Raw genomic sequence first — 15165 nt, 5'->3', positions numbered from 1 at the left:
TGTTGGGCGGCAGGAATTCCAAGCGGATGCACTCGAGATCATGGATGTGACCGTGTGCACCGCAGTTATCTACAAAAAGCAATACCTTCCGGTTTTGCGACTTCAACTTCCTGTCAAGTTTGCAGACGTAGTCGCTGAACAGCTGCTGCGTGACCCATGCTTTTTTGTTGGCCTCATACCAGACGGGCAGCGACTTCACTCCCTTGAAGCTCCTCAGGCTTTTTGATTTGCCAATTACAAGAGGCGGAAGCTTCTCTATCCCTGACATGTTGCTGCCTACCATGATGGTGACGCGCTCTTTACTGTGCTTCCCGCCGTGGCAGGGATCGCCAGTCACAGAAGGGGTCTTATCAGGCAGCATCTTATAGAATAGGGCGGTTTCGTCACAGTTAAAAACGTCGTCTGGCGAAAACTAGGACAACAGCGACTCCAGAGTCTCCGAGCGATAATTCGCAACAAGGGTCCGGTCGACGGCACCACTCTCGCCGCACATCCTCTTGAAAGCGAGGTCGTACCTTTTTTACGAAGTTACAGAGCCATCCGTCACTGAACATAAAGCCCTCGATGTTCATTCGGAGAGCGAGCGTCTCTGCCTTCTGCTTCAGAAGGTCTCCAGACACAGGAATCCGCTTGGCAACTGTAGCACACAACCACATGTGGAGGGCTTCTTCGAGCTTCGGGTGGCTGCCGTCTCTAAAATTTTTCCTTTCCAAGCTGGAGGAAGACTTCGTTGCTTCGCCGAGAATCTTCGTCTTGTTTCTCATATAATCCGAGACCGTCTGCTTCGAGATGTTAAATTCTCGAGGAACTCCACTTTGAGACCGACCGCTCAGGACTTGCTGCACAATGGCGATCTTTTTCGCCATTGACATTGTGGTATATTTGGTACCACGCTTGCCTGCATTTCCCAGCGCAGTCTGCGCGGGCACTATCGGCGTCATTGGACACTTGACGCGATGTTTCCGTATACTAAAACGTTCGATCACCGCGACCTCGACACAGTTCACAAACACCACTACGCTGTCACGCCGGCACCATTCGCACAAACCAAATACGTGGCCTACTCGCAGCGTCGTGCACGAAGAAAGAAACAAATCAGCAGCTGGATTGCCTTGACATGGCCATGGTGAGCTGAGACCGGAACTGCTGTAGTCACTCATAGCCACTCTACCGAACTAGGCAGAAACGATGATGATGGGCGGGGATTTTCAGTAGCGCCACCTCGTGGGGCAGCAAGGAGGCTCAGTTCAAAACAAAAATGGCGTTCAGCAAGTCTAGCCATGCACCGGACAGAGTCGGTGGGGGCGAGTGCCATCGATCGAGCTGGCTCAAGGAGTGTCCAAAAAATCGGATGAGAGGTTGCAAGGCGTCCGAACTTTCGGCAGTTGTTATACATTGTGGTCTATGGCGAGAATGGTGGTGCCGCGAAGCTGACCGAATAATCGAGCATGTCCGAATTTTTGGAGTCCAGAAAATCGGTCGGCGACTGTATAGCAAAAATGAAAGTATCTTTCAAAAGTGATCGTTCATGAATACGGCACAAGTTACCGTATTTACACGATTGTAAGTCAAACAATTTTTCTAAATTTGAAAATCTGAAGTAAGGAGGGGGTGGGGTCGACTTGCAATCGAAACCAAAACATGGGACCACCAAGAAAGGGAGACCAACGGGAGCTACAACGTAGTTACATTTTATGTTTGCTCTATGGCCCTACCCGTAGCTTTTCACTATCCCGCATGTTTATTTGCTTTTCGGAAGGGTTTTTCAACATTTTTGAGAGTATTACAGTGCACAGTGGAGAAGTGTCGATAGTTGATGGAAGCACCGCTGTTCCATTCGCGGCAGCACCCTCAAAACGGCGGCGCTTGCAGGGAGTATCGGCAGTTCATGGAAGAGCAGACACCGCTCGCGGGTTTCTCTTTCCCTGTTGCGCTTAGCTTTCATTGGTTTGACAGGTTCCACTTGACTGCCAGCAACGTGCTACTTCTGTGCTTTCTCAGTTGTCATGAGTGCTCCAGGCCCACTAATCATTCGGCACTCATTCACAGCAGCGTTCAAGAGGGCTGCCATCCTTTACGCCGAAGAAACAAATCACTGTGCAGCAGGCCGCAAGTTCGATGTTTCTGAACAGGTGGTGCGAGTGTGGCGACTGCAGCGAAGCGAAATTTTCACCTGTGACGGCAAGTGAGGAATTTCCCACGTGCCGAAGTCTGAACGCTTTCCGGAGCTGTAGGCTAAGCTTGCGTCGTACGTTGCTGAAATGCGTGATCAGCCCCTGCCACTGAAGTGCGACATGGTAATGAAACAAGCCCGGATCTTTGCCTTTTAAGGACCTGCTCCGCCGTGAGTACAACGAGTGGCTGGCGGCAGAAGACCGTAAAATTACGCAAACCGACCTGTCAGAAAAGCCTCCCTGAAGGCTGTGTATGGTTGGGTGCATTCGGCGTGGGCTGCTGTTCCACAAGATGTCGTGGTGCGGTCGTTTGCCAAATGTGGAATTCGCTGGACGACGATGCGCTGTGGGACCATAGCAGCGATGACGATGGCAGCACTAGTGACGATGAGTACCGTATTTACTCGCATAATGATCGCACCCCTGAATTTTGTCGGGATCATTACACGGGAAATTTAACCCGTGCAATGATCGCACCCCTGATTTTGCGTCAATTTTTCTGACAAGAAAGTGCGATCATTATGTGAGTAAATACGGTAGTCCCGTGACCATGTCAGCTACTAATAAATTTTCGTCATCGAATATGCCCTCGAGTATGCTCTCCTTTCTTTTTTTTCCTGTCATGCGATATGGGGGGGGGGGGGGGTTGACTTACATTCGAGTGGACTTAGAATCGTGTAAATAAGGTAGTCGTGTGTTGCAGCATGCACAGTAGTACGCTTGCCCTTGGCCTAAACATTCCACGGCTGCGATTTCCGAGCAATGCCTTTCATACTGTTCATTTTCACACTTTTCGCGCTTCGGCAGTGGTCAGAGGGACACTCCGCACTTGTCAACGGGATCAGATAGCCATGAACAGTGGATGCTAAGAGTGGCATAGAATCCAACGCAGTGCATGCTACAAAATCGCGGCACGTATTTTGACCATTGTTGTGCTGTCGCTACAGATAAGCGAAAGTACAATCGATGCAAGCACTGAATTCTCATTGGCGACTACTTGATTGACTAGGCTTTGCTAGTTTCAGTCTCGCAAAGTGCCGGTGACATGTCTGATGACCATGCCAGTCACATCTCAAAGCCAAAATATTGCTACTTCTGCTCAACACGGTGGCTATATTAGTACACGATCGTGCAATCCAAGTCCGAATTATCACACACTATGCTGTAAGGTGTCAAAAATTTCGGACATCCTTATACATTAATTCCATAGGGCTAGTGGCAGTGCCAATAATCGGTCGTTGACTGCAATACACTGTGACCATAATGATGTGTCACTAAGAGCATCCTAAATGAGAGGGGGATGAAAACACTGACTACCAGCTCACCACTGCTGCATGAGGCCACAACAAAGGGGCAGCAAGCAGCTGAGCAAATGCATGCGAGCAATGATAGAAAGAACGTGGAAAGATGAGCGGAGAGTGCAGCGCGACATCTGGTTTGGCCAGCGAGCTTCCACTGGGTGAAAAGCGAGTGCAAGCAATGCTGCCTATGCTGCGCTGTTGCTTTTTCCCTGGTAATTCGAAGTCAAGATATCCCAAGTACAGAGCCAAAGCTTTTCAAGGTAAGGGGTGCACATGGGTTGACACCATAGCTGAAAAGAATCTTTTTTTAACTTTATCGATATTTCGAGATATCAGAGTTCAAGTTAACAAAGGTTTACAGTATATGTACCAGAGTTTCACCCTCACAGGCTGTTTGCATGCCTTGGACATTCACATAGGCGTTGTCTACTGCACGCTACATAGGCTACTGACACAAAAGCCTCAGTAGCTGCTACTGAGCAATTTAGGTTAACGAAATGTTCACTTGGAGTGTTACATGTGCCACTTGCACAGCTTTTGAACTGAGAAACTCTGTGGGAGAAACTTAAAATGCCATGTCTAAACATGTGGCAACACAAGACATGCCAGGTACCTGTATGTGTCCACAGCCAGGTCGATGAGCCCTTGCTCATAGTAAACGCAAGCCAGGTTTCCGTGCACCACAGCATTGTTGGGACTGAGGTTGAGCGCCCGCAGGTAGGCTGCCACAGCTCGATCAAAAATGCGGGCCTCCTTCAGCACATTTCCCAGATTGATGTAAGCGTCCAGGAAATTCGGGTCCAAGGCCACTGCCTGAATGAATCAACATAAGGCTAGTTGTCAAAAAAATGAGCCAAATGGCAGTGCAATAAGATTTTGCTGCCTTAATTAACCATGGTCTTGGTGAAGCAGCACACTTGCAAAAAAAAAAAAAGAGGTGTTTACACAAACATGACTGGTGAGGTCATACACAATGATAGTCATTACATTACAGAGCAAGTTAAGTGTGGCACACAAGATTAGCAATTATCAAAAGAAAAAATTTATGCTGGTGCCACATGGGCATTGTGAAAGCCTTCGAACCAACAGCAAAGTAGGTGTTGGTACATGGGCAGCTTAAACAACCATCAAGTCAATCGAGTTGACCAACGTCCCACTTACTTTCAAAATCCAAAGCTTTTGAACAACAGGTGCAGACACCCTTGTCAGCACGTTCGCATAGTCCACTTTAAACAACATATTTAAAGGAAAATAACAGCAAAAAGCTAACCTTCTAAAAATTCCGGTAGAAACCATAGATTATGATTGACAAAGACATTGTTACTTTCTTTGAAATCTCCTGGAATTCCCTTGAGTTGCAGTTTCAGCGTGCAAAATTCCACACACTCTTCATATTCCTCCTCTCATTCATAACCCTCTCACCACATCCTCTAATTACTTTTATATGGGATCAGCCCAGTTTACTATCCCACTGCCTCTGGGGCTGGCCATCCATACAGACCAGACACCTTCAGAAATCGGTACAGTGAAACCGACGCCTTTAAAGCACATGAACATGCATGACCTTCTTCGTGGCTTCCGAAATCTGCACGAGGCGGTCGCTTGCTCATATTGAAGGCCACACCATCGTCACGGTTGAACTGGAGCAGGACCCGCGCTGCCATGCGCACAGTTTAGTCGCACTTCCATGCTTTGACACTTCACGTGTGCCCTATTTTTACCGTGACCAGGTTCGAAGCATTTGTTGTAGCAGTACAGCAATTAAAAGATGTTTGTTATATCAGGAAGCAGTTTCCATAGGGAGGGTCGGAAAATTGTAAATGCACAAAAATGTGGTCGTTATAAAGAATGGATTGTTACATCTGGAATCGTTATAAGTGAATCTGACTGTACGCCCCATGACGCTATAGAGCACTAGCAGCACAAACTCCAATAACTGATATGCATCAAGCAACAGAAGCTCACCTTTTCAAAATGATGAATGGCCAGCCATATCTCCCCTTGGGCATTGAACACGCAGCCTAGATTGCTCCAAGCCACGGCAAATGTTGGACAAGTCTCGATGGCCTTTAGGTAGCAGGCCTGTTGCAATACCCACAGCCCAAACAAAACGTTAACAGAGTAGCACAGGAGTTGAGGGTTGCAGGTGCCACATGTGATTCATCGCAACCGCAGCAGTAGGCTCGCGCTGGGGAGGAAAGGAGGGGGAGGAGCTGGGGGTAGGGACGCGCACGCTCGCTGCCGCTAAGCACCACATGGGATGAGGGATGAGTGTGACGCTGCTATCGCCGCCGCAGTGCGCGCAAAGGGAAGGGAGGCGAGGCCTGCGAAAGGGCACCTCCCTTTCACTGCAACAAGAGAGCACATACTCGGGGCAGCAAAGTAAGGTGTCCAATGCAGGGCTCGGCCATCTTCAGTGGGGGACCACAGAGAAGCCAAAGAAAGGGGGGCAAACCCGGCGTCAGGGGCAGACTGACCGGGCATGCTGCCGGATTACCACTGCAGGGATGCTCGGGAGAGAGGGCTGCCGCCGTAGCCTTGTCAATCCGCCCATGGTTCTACAGTGTCCACTTGGCCGCTCGCAGAGCTACCAACGCTACACCCCAAACGTGTCGCTTAGAAAGAAAAGAGAAAAAAGTTCACATTAGTAGAGCTCCCACCGAGGAGTGGGGGAGAGGGAAACGGGCGCACAGGGCGCCCGCTGTCGCCTGCTAGCAGTCGGCCCTCGCCCCGTGCTTGGCTGGCAGGACACGCACCCCAGGATGAGTCAGGCCCCTCACCTTGTCCACTAGCCAAGCAGGGAGAACGGCTCGCTAGATGCATGATCAGCTTCTTACACATACAGACATTGTTCTGACAATTATAGATGCGAAACGACAGGCTAGCTGACCCACCTGCAAAGAAAGAACAACAGTGCAAATGAAAATGTGGGTAAAACAGGAGGAGGCGTGCAGGAGAACGCTGTGCGCGCCCATCCGCTCGTTTCTTCCCCTTTCACCTTTGCTTTCCTTTGCACCACTTGTTCTTTCAAGAGGCCCTGACCTCTCACTTCTGCTAGGTGGGTGGCTGCATTAGCACTGACCTAGCATGGCCTGCCTAAGCTCACATTGATGCTCACCACGTGCAATCACTATTTTGCAGAAAGCTTAAAGAAAGAAAAAAAAAAAAAGCTGAGAAAAGCATCTTCGCAGAGAAGTGCAAGAAGCAGAAATAGGAAGTAGATTAGTCTAGCAGATTGCACATGCTGGGTGCCCTTCCCTTGCAGGAGGAACACACAAAAACACCAAAAGTAAAGCTCCCTCCCCAGTTCTTTCGCCGCTTGCGCGTCGCGCTGCCATGCTCTACACGCATCGCCACAGCTGCCACTGCTTAGCCAGCTGCTTCCCAGCGCAGCAAAAGGGCGCTCCGGGACAGCAGGGCAGCTGTTCCTGAAAAAAGTGCGCAAGGTGCCGCTGTTGCGTGCTCCGAAGACAGGTACGCGCGCCGCTGCTGCTGCTGCTGCTGCTGCTGCTGCTGCTGCTGCTGCTGCCGCCACCGCCGCCAACTGCGCTGCGCAGCGCCGCTGCTACTGCTGCTGCTGCCGAGGCACCCCGAGGGCCCCGGTGGTGCAAAGCCTATATTGGCTGCACCTCCACACTTTGCCAGGCAATGGTGGGAGAGGTGAACAGAAGACTAGAAAGTCTACAAAGCCTTCCGAACCAATTGAAGGCCTGGCAAAGCATGGTAGTAGCTCCTTTCTTCAACCTGCCATGGTCACCACAGTGGGCCAACATAGAAGGCACTGAAGAAGGGACTAACCAAGCGAGTCTTTTACAGTAACAAAGAAGTGAAATGAGAAATAAACGCTGCGCCGCAGGAAAGGGAGCCTTACTTCCTCGTGGCAAGTCTGCAGCCGTCCTCCTGCAGAGGAAGCCATCCGTACTATCCTGTTAGCAAGCTGATGCGAGTCTAACTAAAATAAGCTATGCAGCCAGACAACAGCTTTACAGGCGGACAACTGAATATGGTCGACTTACCTTGGCTTCATCTAGTCTACCTAAGGCTTTCAGCAAGTTCCCCAGATCACTGCGAACGCAGTACAAATCCTGAAACAGCAAGGCAGAAAGAAAGCACATGTTTGGTCAGAAACTGGTGCTGATTTTCTTCTGGAGGAGTAAGCAACGCAACTCACTGGGTTATACTGAAGTGCAGACACATAGGCCTGCACCGCCTGCTCCATGTCCCCAGCAGCAACCAGAGCTGCTGCCAGGTTGATGTAGCCATCGATGAAGTCTGGCTTCAGGCGCACAGCATGACGGTAGTTTTCCAATGCATCAGACAGCTGGCCTCGTTCCTTGTAGACGTTCCCAAGATTTGAATATGCCTCAGCCAGCAAAGGATTCTGCTTGATGGCCAGTGTTGAGAAGTTGGCCGACCTGCATGTTTTTAGCCAGCCTCATTCAGAGAGGTCACGCTTTGTTGCCATCTGTTGCTGGCACTCCACTGCTATCTTCATTGTCTTCCGAGTTATACAATTATATAAACGACAATGTACGTGCCATTCTACACACAAAAATCAACTATAAGACCTCTGACCCTTAATGAAAAGCTTCTCTTACACTTGGCACACTATTGTCAGCACACCAGTAAAATAAATCAGCTGTAACAAGCATTAGCTGCACATTAAAGCTCATACCATAATAGGTGTCAATGGAAGTTTGAGTTCTAAAAGGACCATTTCATTTGCTTCCTGAAACAAAAAAAGTGAGGAAGGCTTTTTCATATAAGTTATGCAGTCAACAACAAGCATGCAGTAGGAATTGAACAAATTCCACCAGAAGCATAGCACTCATTTTCCCTTTACAGTGGACATGCAGTACGGCATGACCTAGCTGAAAGAAAAACTATGGAGGCACCTAAGCAGTTCTTATGACGTGTAAGTGTGAGAGCATTACTTGTTGCAGAGTTTAGTGCTGCGGTGAAATGTTGCCGAGCTTAGTGCTGCTGCATTATACCTCAGGGTGTAATGCTGCTGCATATGAGTTGCAACAATGCAAGAAGACAAACTGGCCATATTGCTATCTCTCAGAGTTATTTGCGGTGTTCTCATTAAAGCAGTGTCTCACGCACATTGCGTTGAGTGTTCTTTCTCGATGTCACCACTTTTCAGCACGATGACAGTACTTTTCCGAGTGGCACCATGGTGCTGACACTACATTTCTTCATAGGGTTCGTAGGCGAACTCCACCTCATACTCGCCACAGCCATTGTCAGACGGGTAGCCGAAGCGCATTGCATCTTCTCTGTCATCGTCGTCCGTGGGCTCCGGCGTCTGTGGGGCCCTGACAAAGCCAAAGGCAGTGCAAGACTGCAGCTCGCTATGCTATCTAGTGAATCGCCCGCCAGGAAGAGGCCAACCACGTGCACAGGCTCAAAGAGATTCAATACTGTCACCTGTTGCAACGGTGGCTCAGTGGTTAGCACGCTCGGCTACAGAGCGGCAGCCAAAATAATTTAAATTCTGCGGTTCTACATGCAAAAACCACCCTCTGATTATGAGGCACGCCATAGTGGGGGGACTCCGGATTAATTTTAACCACCTGGGGTTTTTTAATGAACACCAAATGCTCCAAGGGAATTTTAGCACTTCGCCATCCTCGAGGGTGGGATTCGATCCCGCGATCTTGTGCTGACCAGTCCAATGCCATAGCTGCTAAGCCACCATGGTGGGTTACTAAGCGAGGATCACGTCCTCACTGAAACTTTTTTCCTTTAGTTAGTTAGATAAGACGACACAATTTGTGTGCAGTTCTTCTGCCACAGCTTTCTGATGACGGCACAGTTGCATGATGAGCCAAGTAATGCTTTCAAATAAAAAATAAATTGTTTTAGGCAAGAGAGTAACTAATACTAAAGAGCTGTAACAATATTTTTTACCATTGAATTTCATTTCATGACGTCTGAGGGAACAAACAGTGGTTAAGCGAGGAATGTCTGTGAAACCAACACTTGTATTTGCCTGGACGAAAACAGGTCCCCTCGCCAAAACGTTGGCTCCAGAGACTCCTCTTGCTCAAACACTATTGTTCATTTGAAGCCCATCTTCCTGCGTGCCTCTGTTCTTTAAGCTTTTTCAGCATCGACAGCCTCATTTAACCCCTACAGTCATGATGTCCACATTTGTGGTAGCAGATTCTTGTTGCCAATTCTGTCAAGTAGTGACCCAAAAAAAAAAAAAAAAAGCGAGAGAAAAAGAAAAATGCAGACACTTGCATGTGGGTCTCCTGCTTACCTAATGTTACTCCAGTTCACTTTATAGTGCCGAGTATTGCTACACCAGAACATTTTACTAAAGGCATAATGTTCGACTGGATGTTTGACGTGCCACATTCCATCAGCAATGGCGAGGTAGTTTTTCCTTCCCCGTTATGCATGCTGCCGATAATTAGCTTGTACATGTGCTCCAGGCCAGTGACGCAAACCCTTTTATGAAACTGCAACATTATTGAGCGTACACTAAGTCAAAATTTAATTACTCCGCAATTACGAGAACTCACTAGAAATTGCGGAAATGATCTTCCTACCGTTTCCCTGCAACATTTGGAATAAAATCATGTGACAGACATTTACTGACAGCGCTTTGTGCTAAATACAGCAGGCTACTACATAATGCCCAAGGCACACAAGCAATAACTAAATAGTCTGATCACTTTTTTTTAAGAAGAACAGGAAACACCTAGGAGTAGCTGTGCACCAATTTGCCGCAACAAAAGCAGTTTAGTCGAGGAGAAGACTCACTTGTCCAGTCGGCGGCACTGGAAGTGTATGGAACTCAGAAGCAACAGCACACCAGTGTTTGTGGGATCCTGCCGCCACAGCTGCATACAATGGCGTTCTGCGTTCTCGTAGTCTCCTGCCTGGTATTCCCGGTGAGCCAGCTCGGCCAGGCCTATAATACAGTGTGCACAGAAATTCCTCACTTCTGCTTCACTATGGCAGCTGAGGCAAGCTGCTGCAGACAGGGCTGTGTGAAAAAGTGTGACGAAGCAAGGAATGCTTACAACAAGGACAGGCATTAAATACAGGTGCGGCTGTAAGCATGATTTGCTTGAATGCAGCTTACCAAGATATGAGGGCAAATCAGAAAGCCTTTGCCCTTATCTTTTATTAGCCAAAATAAGGTGCATACAGGTAAATATAAGTATACCTACTATCCTACGTACCTTACACTATTTTTCCGCATAGTCCCCACACCGGTTCAGATCATTTGTCCCATCGCAGCACTAAATTTGAGATGCCCCTACGGTAGAATTTGACTGACTGCGGAACCACGGCCATAAGTTTTCACGGCCTTCTGCGAACTCTCAGCACCACCATCTCACATTTCTCAAAGCAAGACACCTTCCCCATACGTGGGCTGCATTCCCTGTGGATTTCGATGACTGTTTGCCCGTTGCTCCATAGAAAACTAATCATACTTCGCTGCTCATATGCTATGGACATGTGAAGCATATTCACTATCTTCAACAACTGACAGCAGTGCCGTGCTGCAGAGCTACAGGCACATAAGGCTGGACTGGTCCAAGAAAGGTCCACTGCTGTGAATGGGTATGTTGACTTTGCATTTACAGCCGTAATTCAGCTAAAAGAAGGGGGGGGGGGGGGGGGGGGAGGCAAAGACTTTCTGATTCGCCCTCATATATGAGGTAGACGCAACATGCCTTGTTAACTGCTCAAGTGATCGACGAGGTTGAATATCCGAAAGTAACACGAAGGGCATTAGAAATGCTGTAATGAAGGATTCCACACCAGGTTTGGATATTGTAAACAGACAAGCGTGTTATGTCGTTTATGCAGTTTTAGTCATGTAAGCAAAGTATGAAACAGCTGCACAGCGCAAGAAGAGCAGATATTTTAAACAAAAGCTTGTGCGCCCATACTCTTGAGGGAGCTTCCTGCTGGAGAGTCAACGTCATATGCATCTACGCCAGGCACATTCACTGCAATGCAACTGATTATGGCACCTGGTTCCGATATGGGTGAAGGCAGGGAAGAAATGTGGCTCACAGAAGCCAGTCAAAACAAAGTGGGCACATCTATGTTAGCAGCAGTGAATCTTGCCTCCTATCAGTGTGGTGTCAAAACATTTCAATTTCTCCTATCTCCTCTAACAACGAACCTATTTAAATAATGTGATAAAAGGTTTTTAGACAGTGGCTCACAACTTCTAGTAAATAACCAAAATTTCCAATGGGGCCTAGTGAGGGGCCCTTTAAAGGGGGACAGAAGAGCTGTTTTAGCAAATTACCCTTCTAGAATACCAAAAAGGCCACTCATACTATGAAAGGAGGCTTGATAAGCCAAAAAAGACATGTGGCAACTGCACTTTGAAGTTATTCTACCAGCTTGCCGCAATATCAGATTTTGACTGCATCTGCTCAGGCCTACTGAAGTTTTTGTCCCTGAAGATGGACTACATTGCATTCTAAAGCAGTCAAGGACTGAACTTGGCAAGTGCCAAGGACTTCAAGTGAGCCACAATAGACCGAATACAAAAAATAATTTCATGCTCATGATGACACACTAACGTGCCAGGGTGCCAAGATTTCCAAGCAAAGTTCTAGAAATGGAACTTTGACCTTCACATTTTCTTCAAGTAACTAACCTATTACTGCAAAATTTATTAATATGAAGTTTTGGAGGAATACTGTTTCACTTTAACCTAGATTAAGTGCTCTTCTTTAGTGTCCATTTAAGGTGCACTTGGAGCTTAGTTCATGAGCGATTTAGCAGTCTGCCCCTTGGGGAGGTGACCACCGCTGCTGGTGTAAAAACCTGTGACCTCGTGCTTAGCAGCAAAATGCCACAGCGACTTGGCCACCACGGCAGACTCAAATATGTCGTGCCTTTGTAAGCTGCACTCAAGTATTGCCATGTTGATAGCTGCACATTATGTCACACCTATATGACTTTCCAAAATAAAGATGAAGTCTTAGCTGTCCTAGTTGCACGTTGCATTCTTTGCTTTTTACTTTGCAGCCCTACCTGCAGCCTAGTAGCGGTTAATGATAGCACACTTTGCTGGATCTCCAAAGCTGCACTTGGCTTCAATTCGAACATGAAATCTGCATAGTATCAAAGAGAAGATGCAACAACAAAAGTGGTTGTGTAGTGCGCAACTGGCAGGGATGTCGCAAGAAAAAACAGTTTCCAAAAGAAAGGAAACAATGGCATGGCATGAAATGCAGCGTTTCCTGTAGTGTAGTGAAATTAGTGTTTCCTGTAGTCTCATACTAAGCGCAGCCTGCACTGTCTTTTTTTTTTTTTTTCCACATGTGACTATAGTTGGATACAACTTACGTCTGCGGTGAAGTCCCGCCCATGTCCTCATAACCGCCAGCCACTGTTCCTTTGCGAGGCTGCAAATAGTTCTAAACTTTCCCTGCTACCTAAATACGGTGGTAACCACAAAAATGAAATTATAAGCTCGTAATTTTATACGTTTTCACTCGTCTAATATAGTGGAATGGTGGAAGCCTAATTCTTTATTGAACTGAAATGAAACGCTTGCTTCACTCCAACTATTTACTGTCAAGTTTCACTTCAGTTAGTAGTGAAGTTTCATGAGTAAAGCGACGTCAGCAGTGAAATTAACTGCACCGCGGACTTTTGAAGAGCGAAATCTCAGACACCATACACTTTGTTCATGTCTGTTGCACACCTAATCCCTTCAGCCAATGCGCACTTCGGAGGTATCAAGTACAACAACATTTTGAAATGGTCGCATGATGAGGACTTTGCTTATGTAATTTGCTGGCGGAGGCACAACCCCCATGTGGTCCATGTGCTTTGGTTGCCAAATTCTGTTCTTTAAGTTGTATCCTACTATAGTGACAAATTTTTATTAGTGTAGTGCGACATGTAAATTTGGGTTTATCACACTAATTGACTTGGTGATAAAGCACCAAATAAACTGTCACTGCATGGCAAGTTTTCGAATATGGCAAAGTGTGCATATATTTACTGAAAACAGCAGGAAAAAGAAAGAAGTCTCATTCCTCCAGATATGGCAGCTTGACAGAGTTCATATGTACAATGTTGCTTTTAAATGTCCAAAGTAGCCAACTGTGAAAATTCTACAGCCATATTTTATGCTACAGGGCTAAAAATTCTGGGGTTTTACGTGCCAAACTACGATCTGGGATTCCTTAACGTGCTCACAATGCACGGGACACAGGCGTTTTGGCATTTCGCTACCACTGAAACGCGACCGCTGCGCAGCGGCCGGGATTTGATCCCGCAACCCCCGTGCTTCGCAGCGAAACAGCATAGCCGCTAACAGTTGGCAGACCGAAATCGGTGTCGGGTCGGCTTCGTTCGAGACCCTTAAGTCATTGCGGAGGGTAGGCTAAACAAAAATAGGTGGAAAAAAGGTCAACTACAAAGTATTTTATTTCTTAAAACAGCAGTGAAATATCGGAATAAGCAAGAAATTTGTAAGTATTAAGCATTTCTTTCCCCCATTATTTCGTGGCTATAATATATATGCATACAGCCATGTCAAATGCGCAACGCAAAAGAGCAGAATTTCAGGAAAGGAGAAGGGAAGGTCAGTTGATTCTAATGAAAAAATGTGCGCAGCGCGTTTGGCGAACACTGCAGGTGACGTGGCGCACAACGCGTCGCAAGAAGCCAAGCAATGCCGATGGCTGGCGAGGCAACTGCCTAAGCAGTGCCAATGGCTGGTATGGCTCAGCTACCTTCCCTTATTTTTTTTTTATTTCTTTTTAGCTTTTAAGCAGCGCGTAGCAACTGCCAGCTTGTTCCGGGAAGGATGACGCACATATGGGTTAGGATGGACACAAAACAGCTGCGCTTACTCTGGAACGCCGCAGCCGTCGTCGCCATCTCACCGGACCCGGTCACCTCGTGCCACTTCAGTCCTATCAGAGGAAGCAGCACGCGAAACCGACGCCAGGTTATTTGGTGTGCAGCCAACAAAAGCAAGACCTCACAATGCAACCATAGAGAATGCAACTCCGCGAGAGAGAGGGAAAGAATAACACGGCCTTACGCATCACCTTACCGGACGCCATGAAACCACCATTGGGATATTCAGCATTTACTATTACAGCTCCGATTAAAAAAGGAAAGAAAAAAAAGCAGGCAGGGAAACTGTGAACGGCACGTCGCAGTACATGCTAAGGCTGATCGCGATCGCAGCAACGAGGTCGAACTCAATAGTTTCCAGGAATCGGACAGCGGCCACCATTGTCTCACGATCGAGCACTTGCGACTTACAAATGTGCGTTACCTTTAAGTCGCTAGGAAAAAAGCGGCCACGATCGCAATGTGGTGTCCCATTAAACGCCGCTTCGGCCCAGGACCGCAGGCAGTAAGCCTAACATTACTCGAGGCATTCTCCGCTCGTGCACTTCGGTGCGCAACATACGGCGATGATTTGCGGCCCGAGGCGGGCGTCGATGACCGGCCTTGCAACAGCCAACTACAGCGGCGTAAAAGCAAGAGCAACGCACTTACCGATAGGTATTGCGAACAGCGAAATAGAAGATTCGGTGCGAACGCCAATCAACGCACTGTCGGCTCCGCGTCAGGCCTAGATAACCACATATATATTAAAATCGTACAAATGAATAATACATAAAACGAGAACGCGATCACCGCTCGTGACGTCGGTGTTGACGGAAGAA

General features: G+C 47.6%; 1 protein-coding gene across 8 annotated transcripts in view; it reads right to left on the bottom strand.

Annotated features, from left to right (window-relative positions):
* The window catches only part of sxc (O-linked N-acetylglucosamine (GlcNAc) transferase sxc), a 23405-nt gene extending 8240 nt beyond the window's left edge, over nucleotides 1-15165 (bottom strand). Inside the window, exons 1-7 of one of the 8 annotated variants that reach the window (XM_055073978.2) lie at nucleotides 14996-15165; nucleotides 14335-14397; nucleotides 10253-10478; nucleotides 7647-7890; nucleotides 7492-7566; nucleotides 5441-5557; nucleotides 4089-4288 (exon numbers count right to left, since the gene is read on the bottom strand). In XM_055073978.2, coding sequence (XP_054929953.1) covers nucleotides 4089-4288; nucleotides 5441-5557; nucleotides 7492-7566; nucleotides 7647-7890; nucleotides 10253-10478; nucleotides 14335-14362 — 890 coding nt within the window. In that variant the 5' untranslated portion in view covers nucleotides 14363-14397; nucleotides 14996-15165. Of the gene's footprint in view, nucleotides 1-4088; nucleotides 4289-5440; nucleotides 5558-5972; nucleotides 6091-6255; nucleotides 7567-7646; nucleotides 7891-10252; nucleotides 10479-14334; nucleotides 14398-14768; nucleotides 14924-14995 lie in introns of those variants that run through there. The other 7 variants (XM_055073980.2, XM_050183342.3, XM_050183344.3 and 4 more) reach the window with 7 other exon arrangements.

This window comes from Dermacentor andersoni, chromosome 4 (assembly GCF_023375885.2).
Source record: "Dermacentor andersoni chromosome 4, qqDerAnde1_hic_scaffold, whole genome shotgun sequence".
Classification (NCBI taxonomy): domain Eukaryota; kingdom Metazoa; phylum Arthropoda; class Arachnida; order Ixodida; family Ixodidae; genus Dermacentor; species Dermacentor andersoni.
This window is presented reverse-complemented; position numbering and strand designations above follow the sequence as displayed.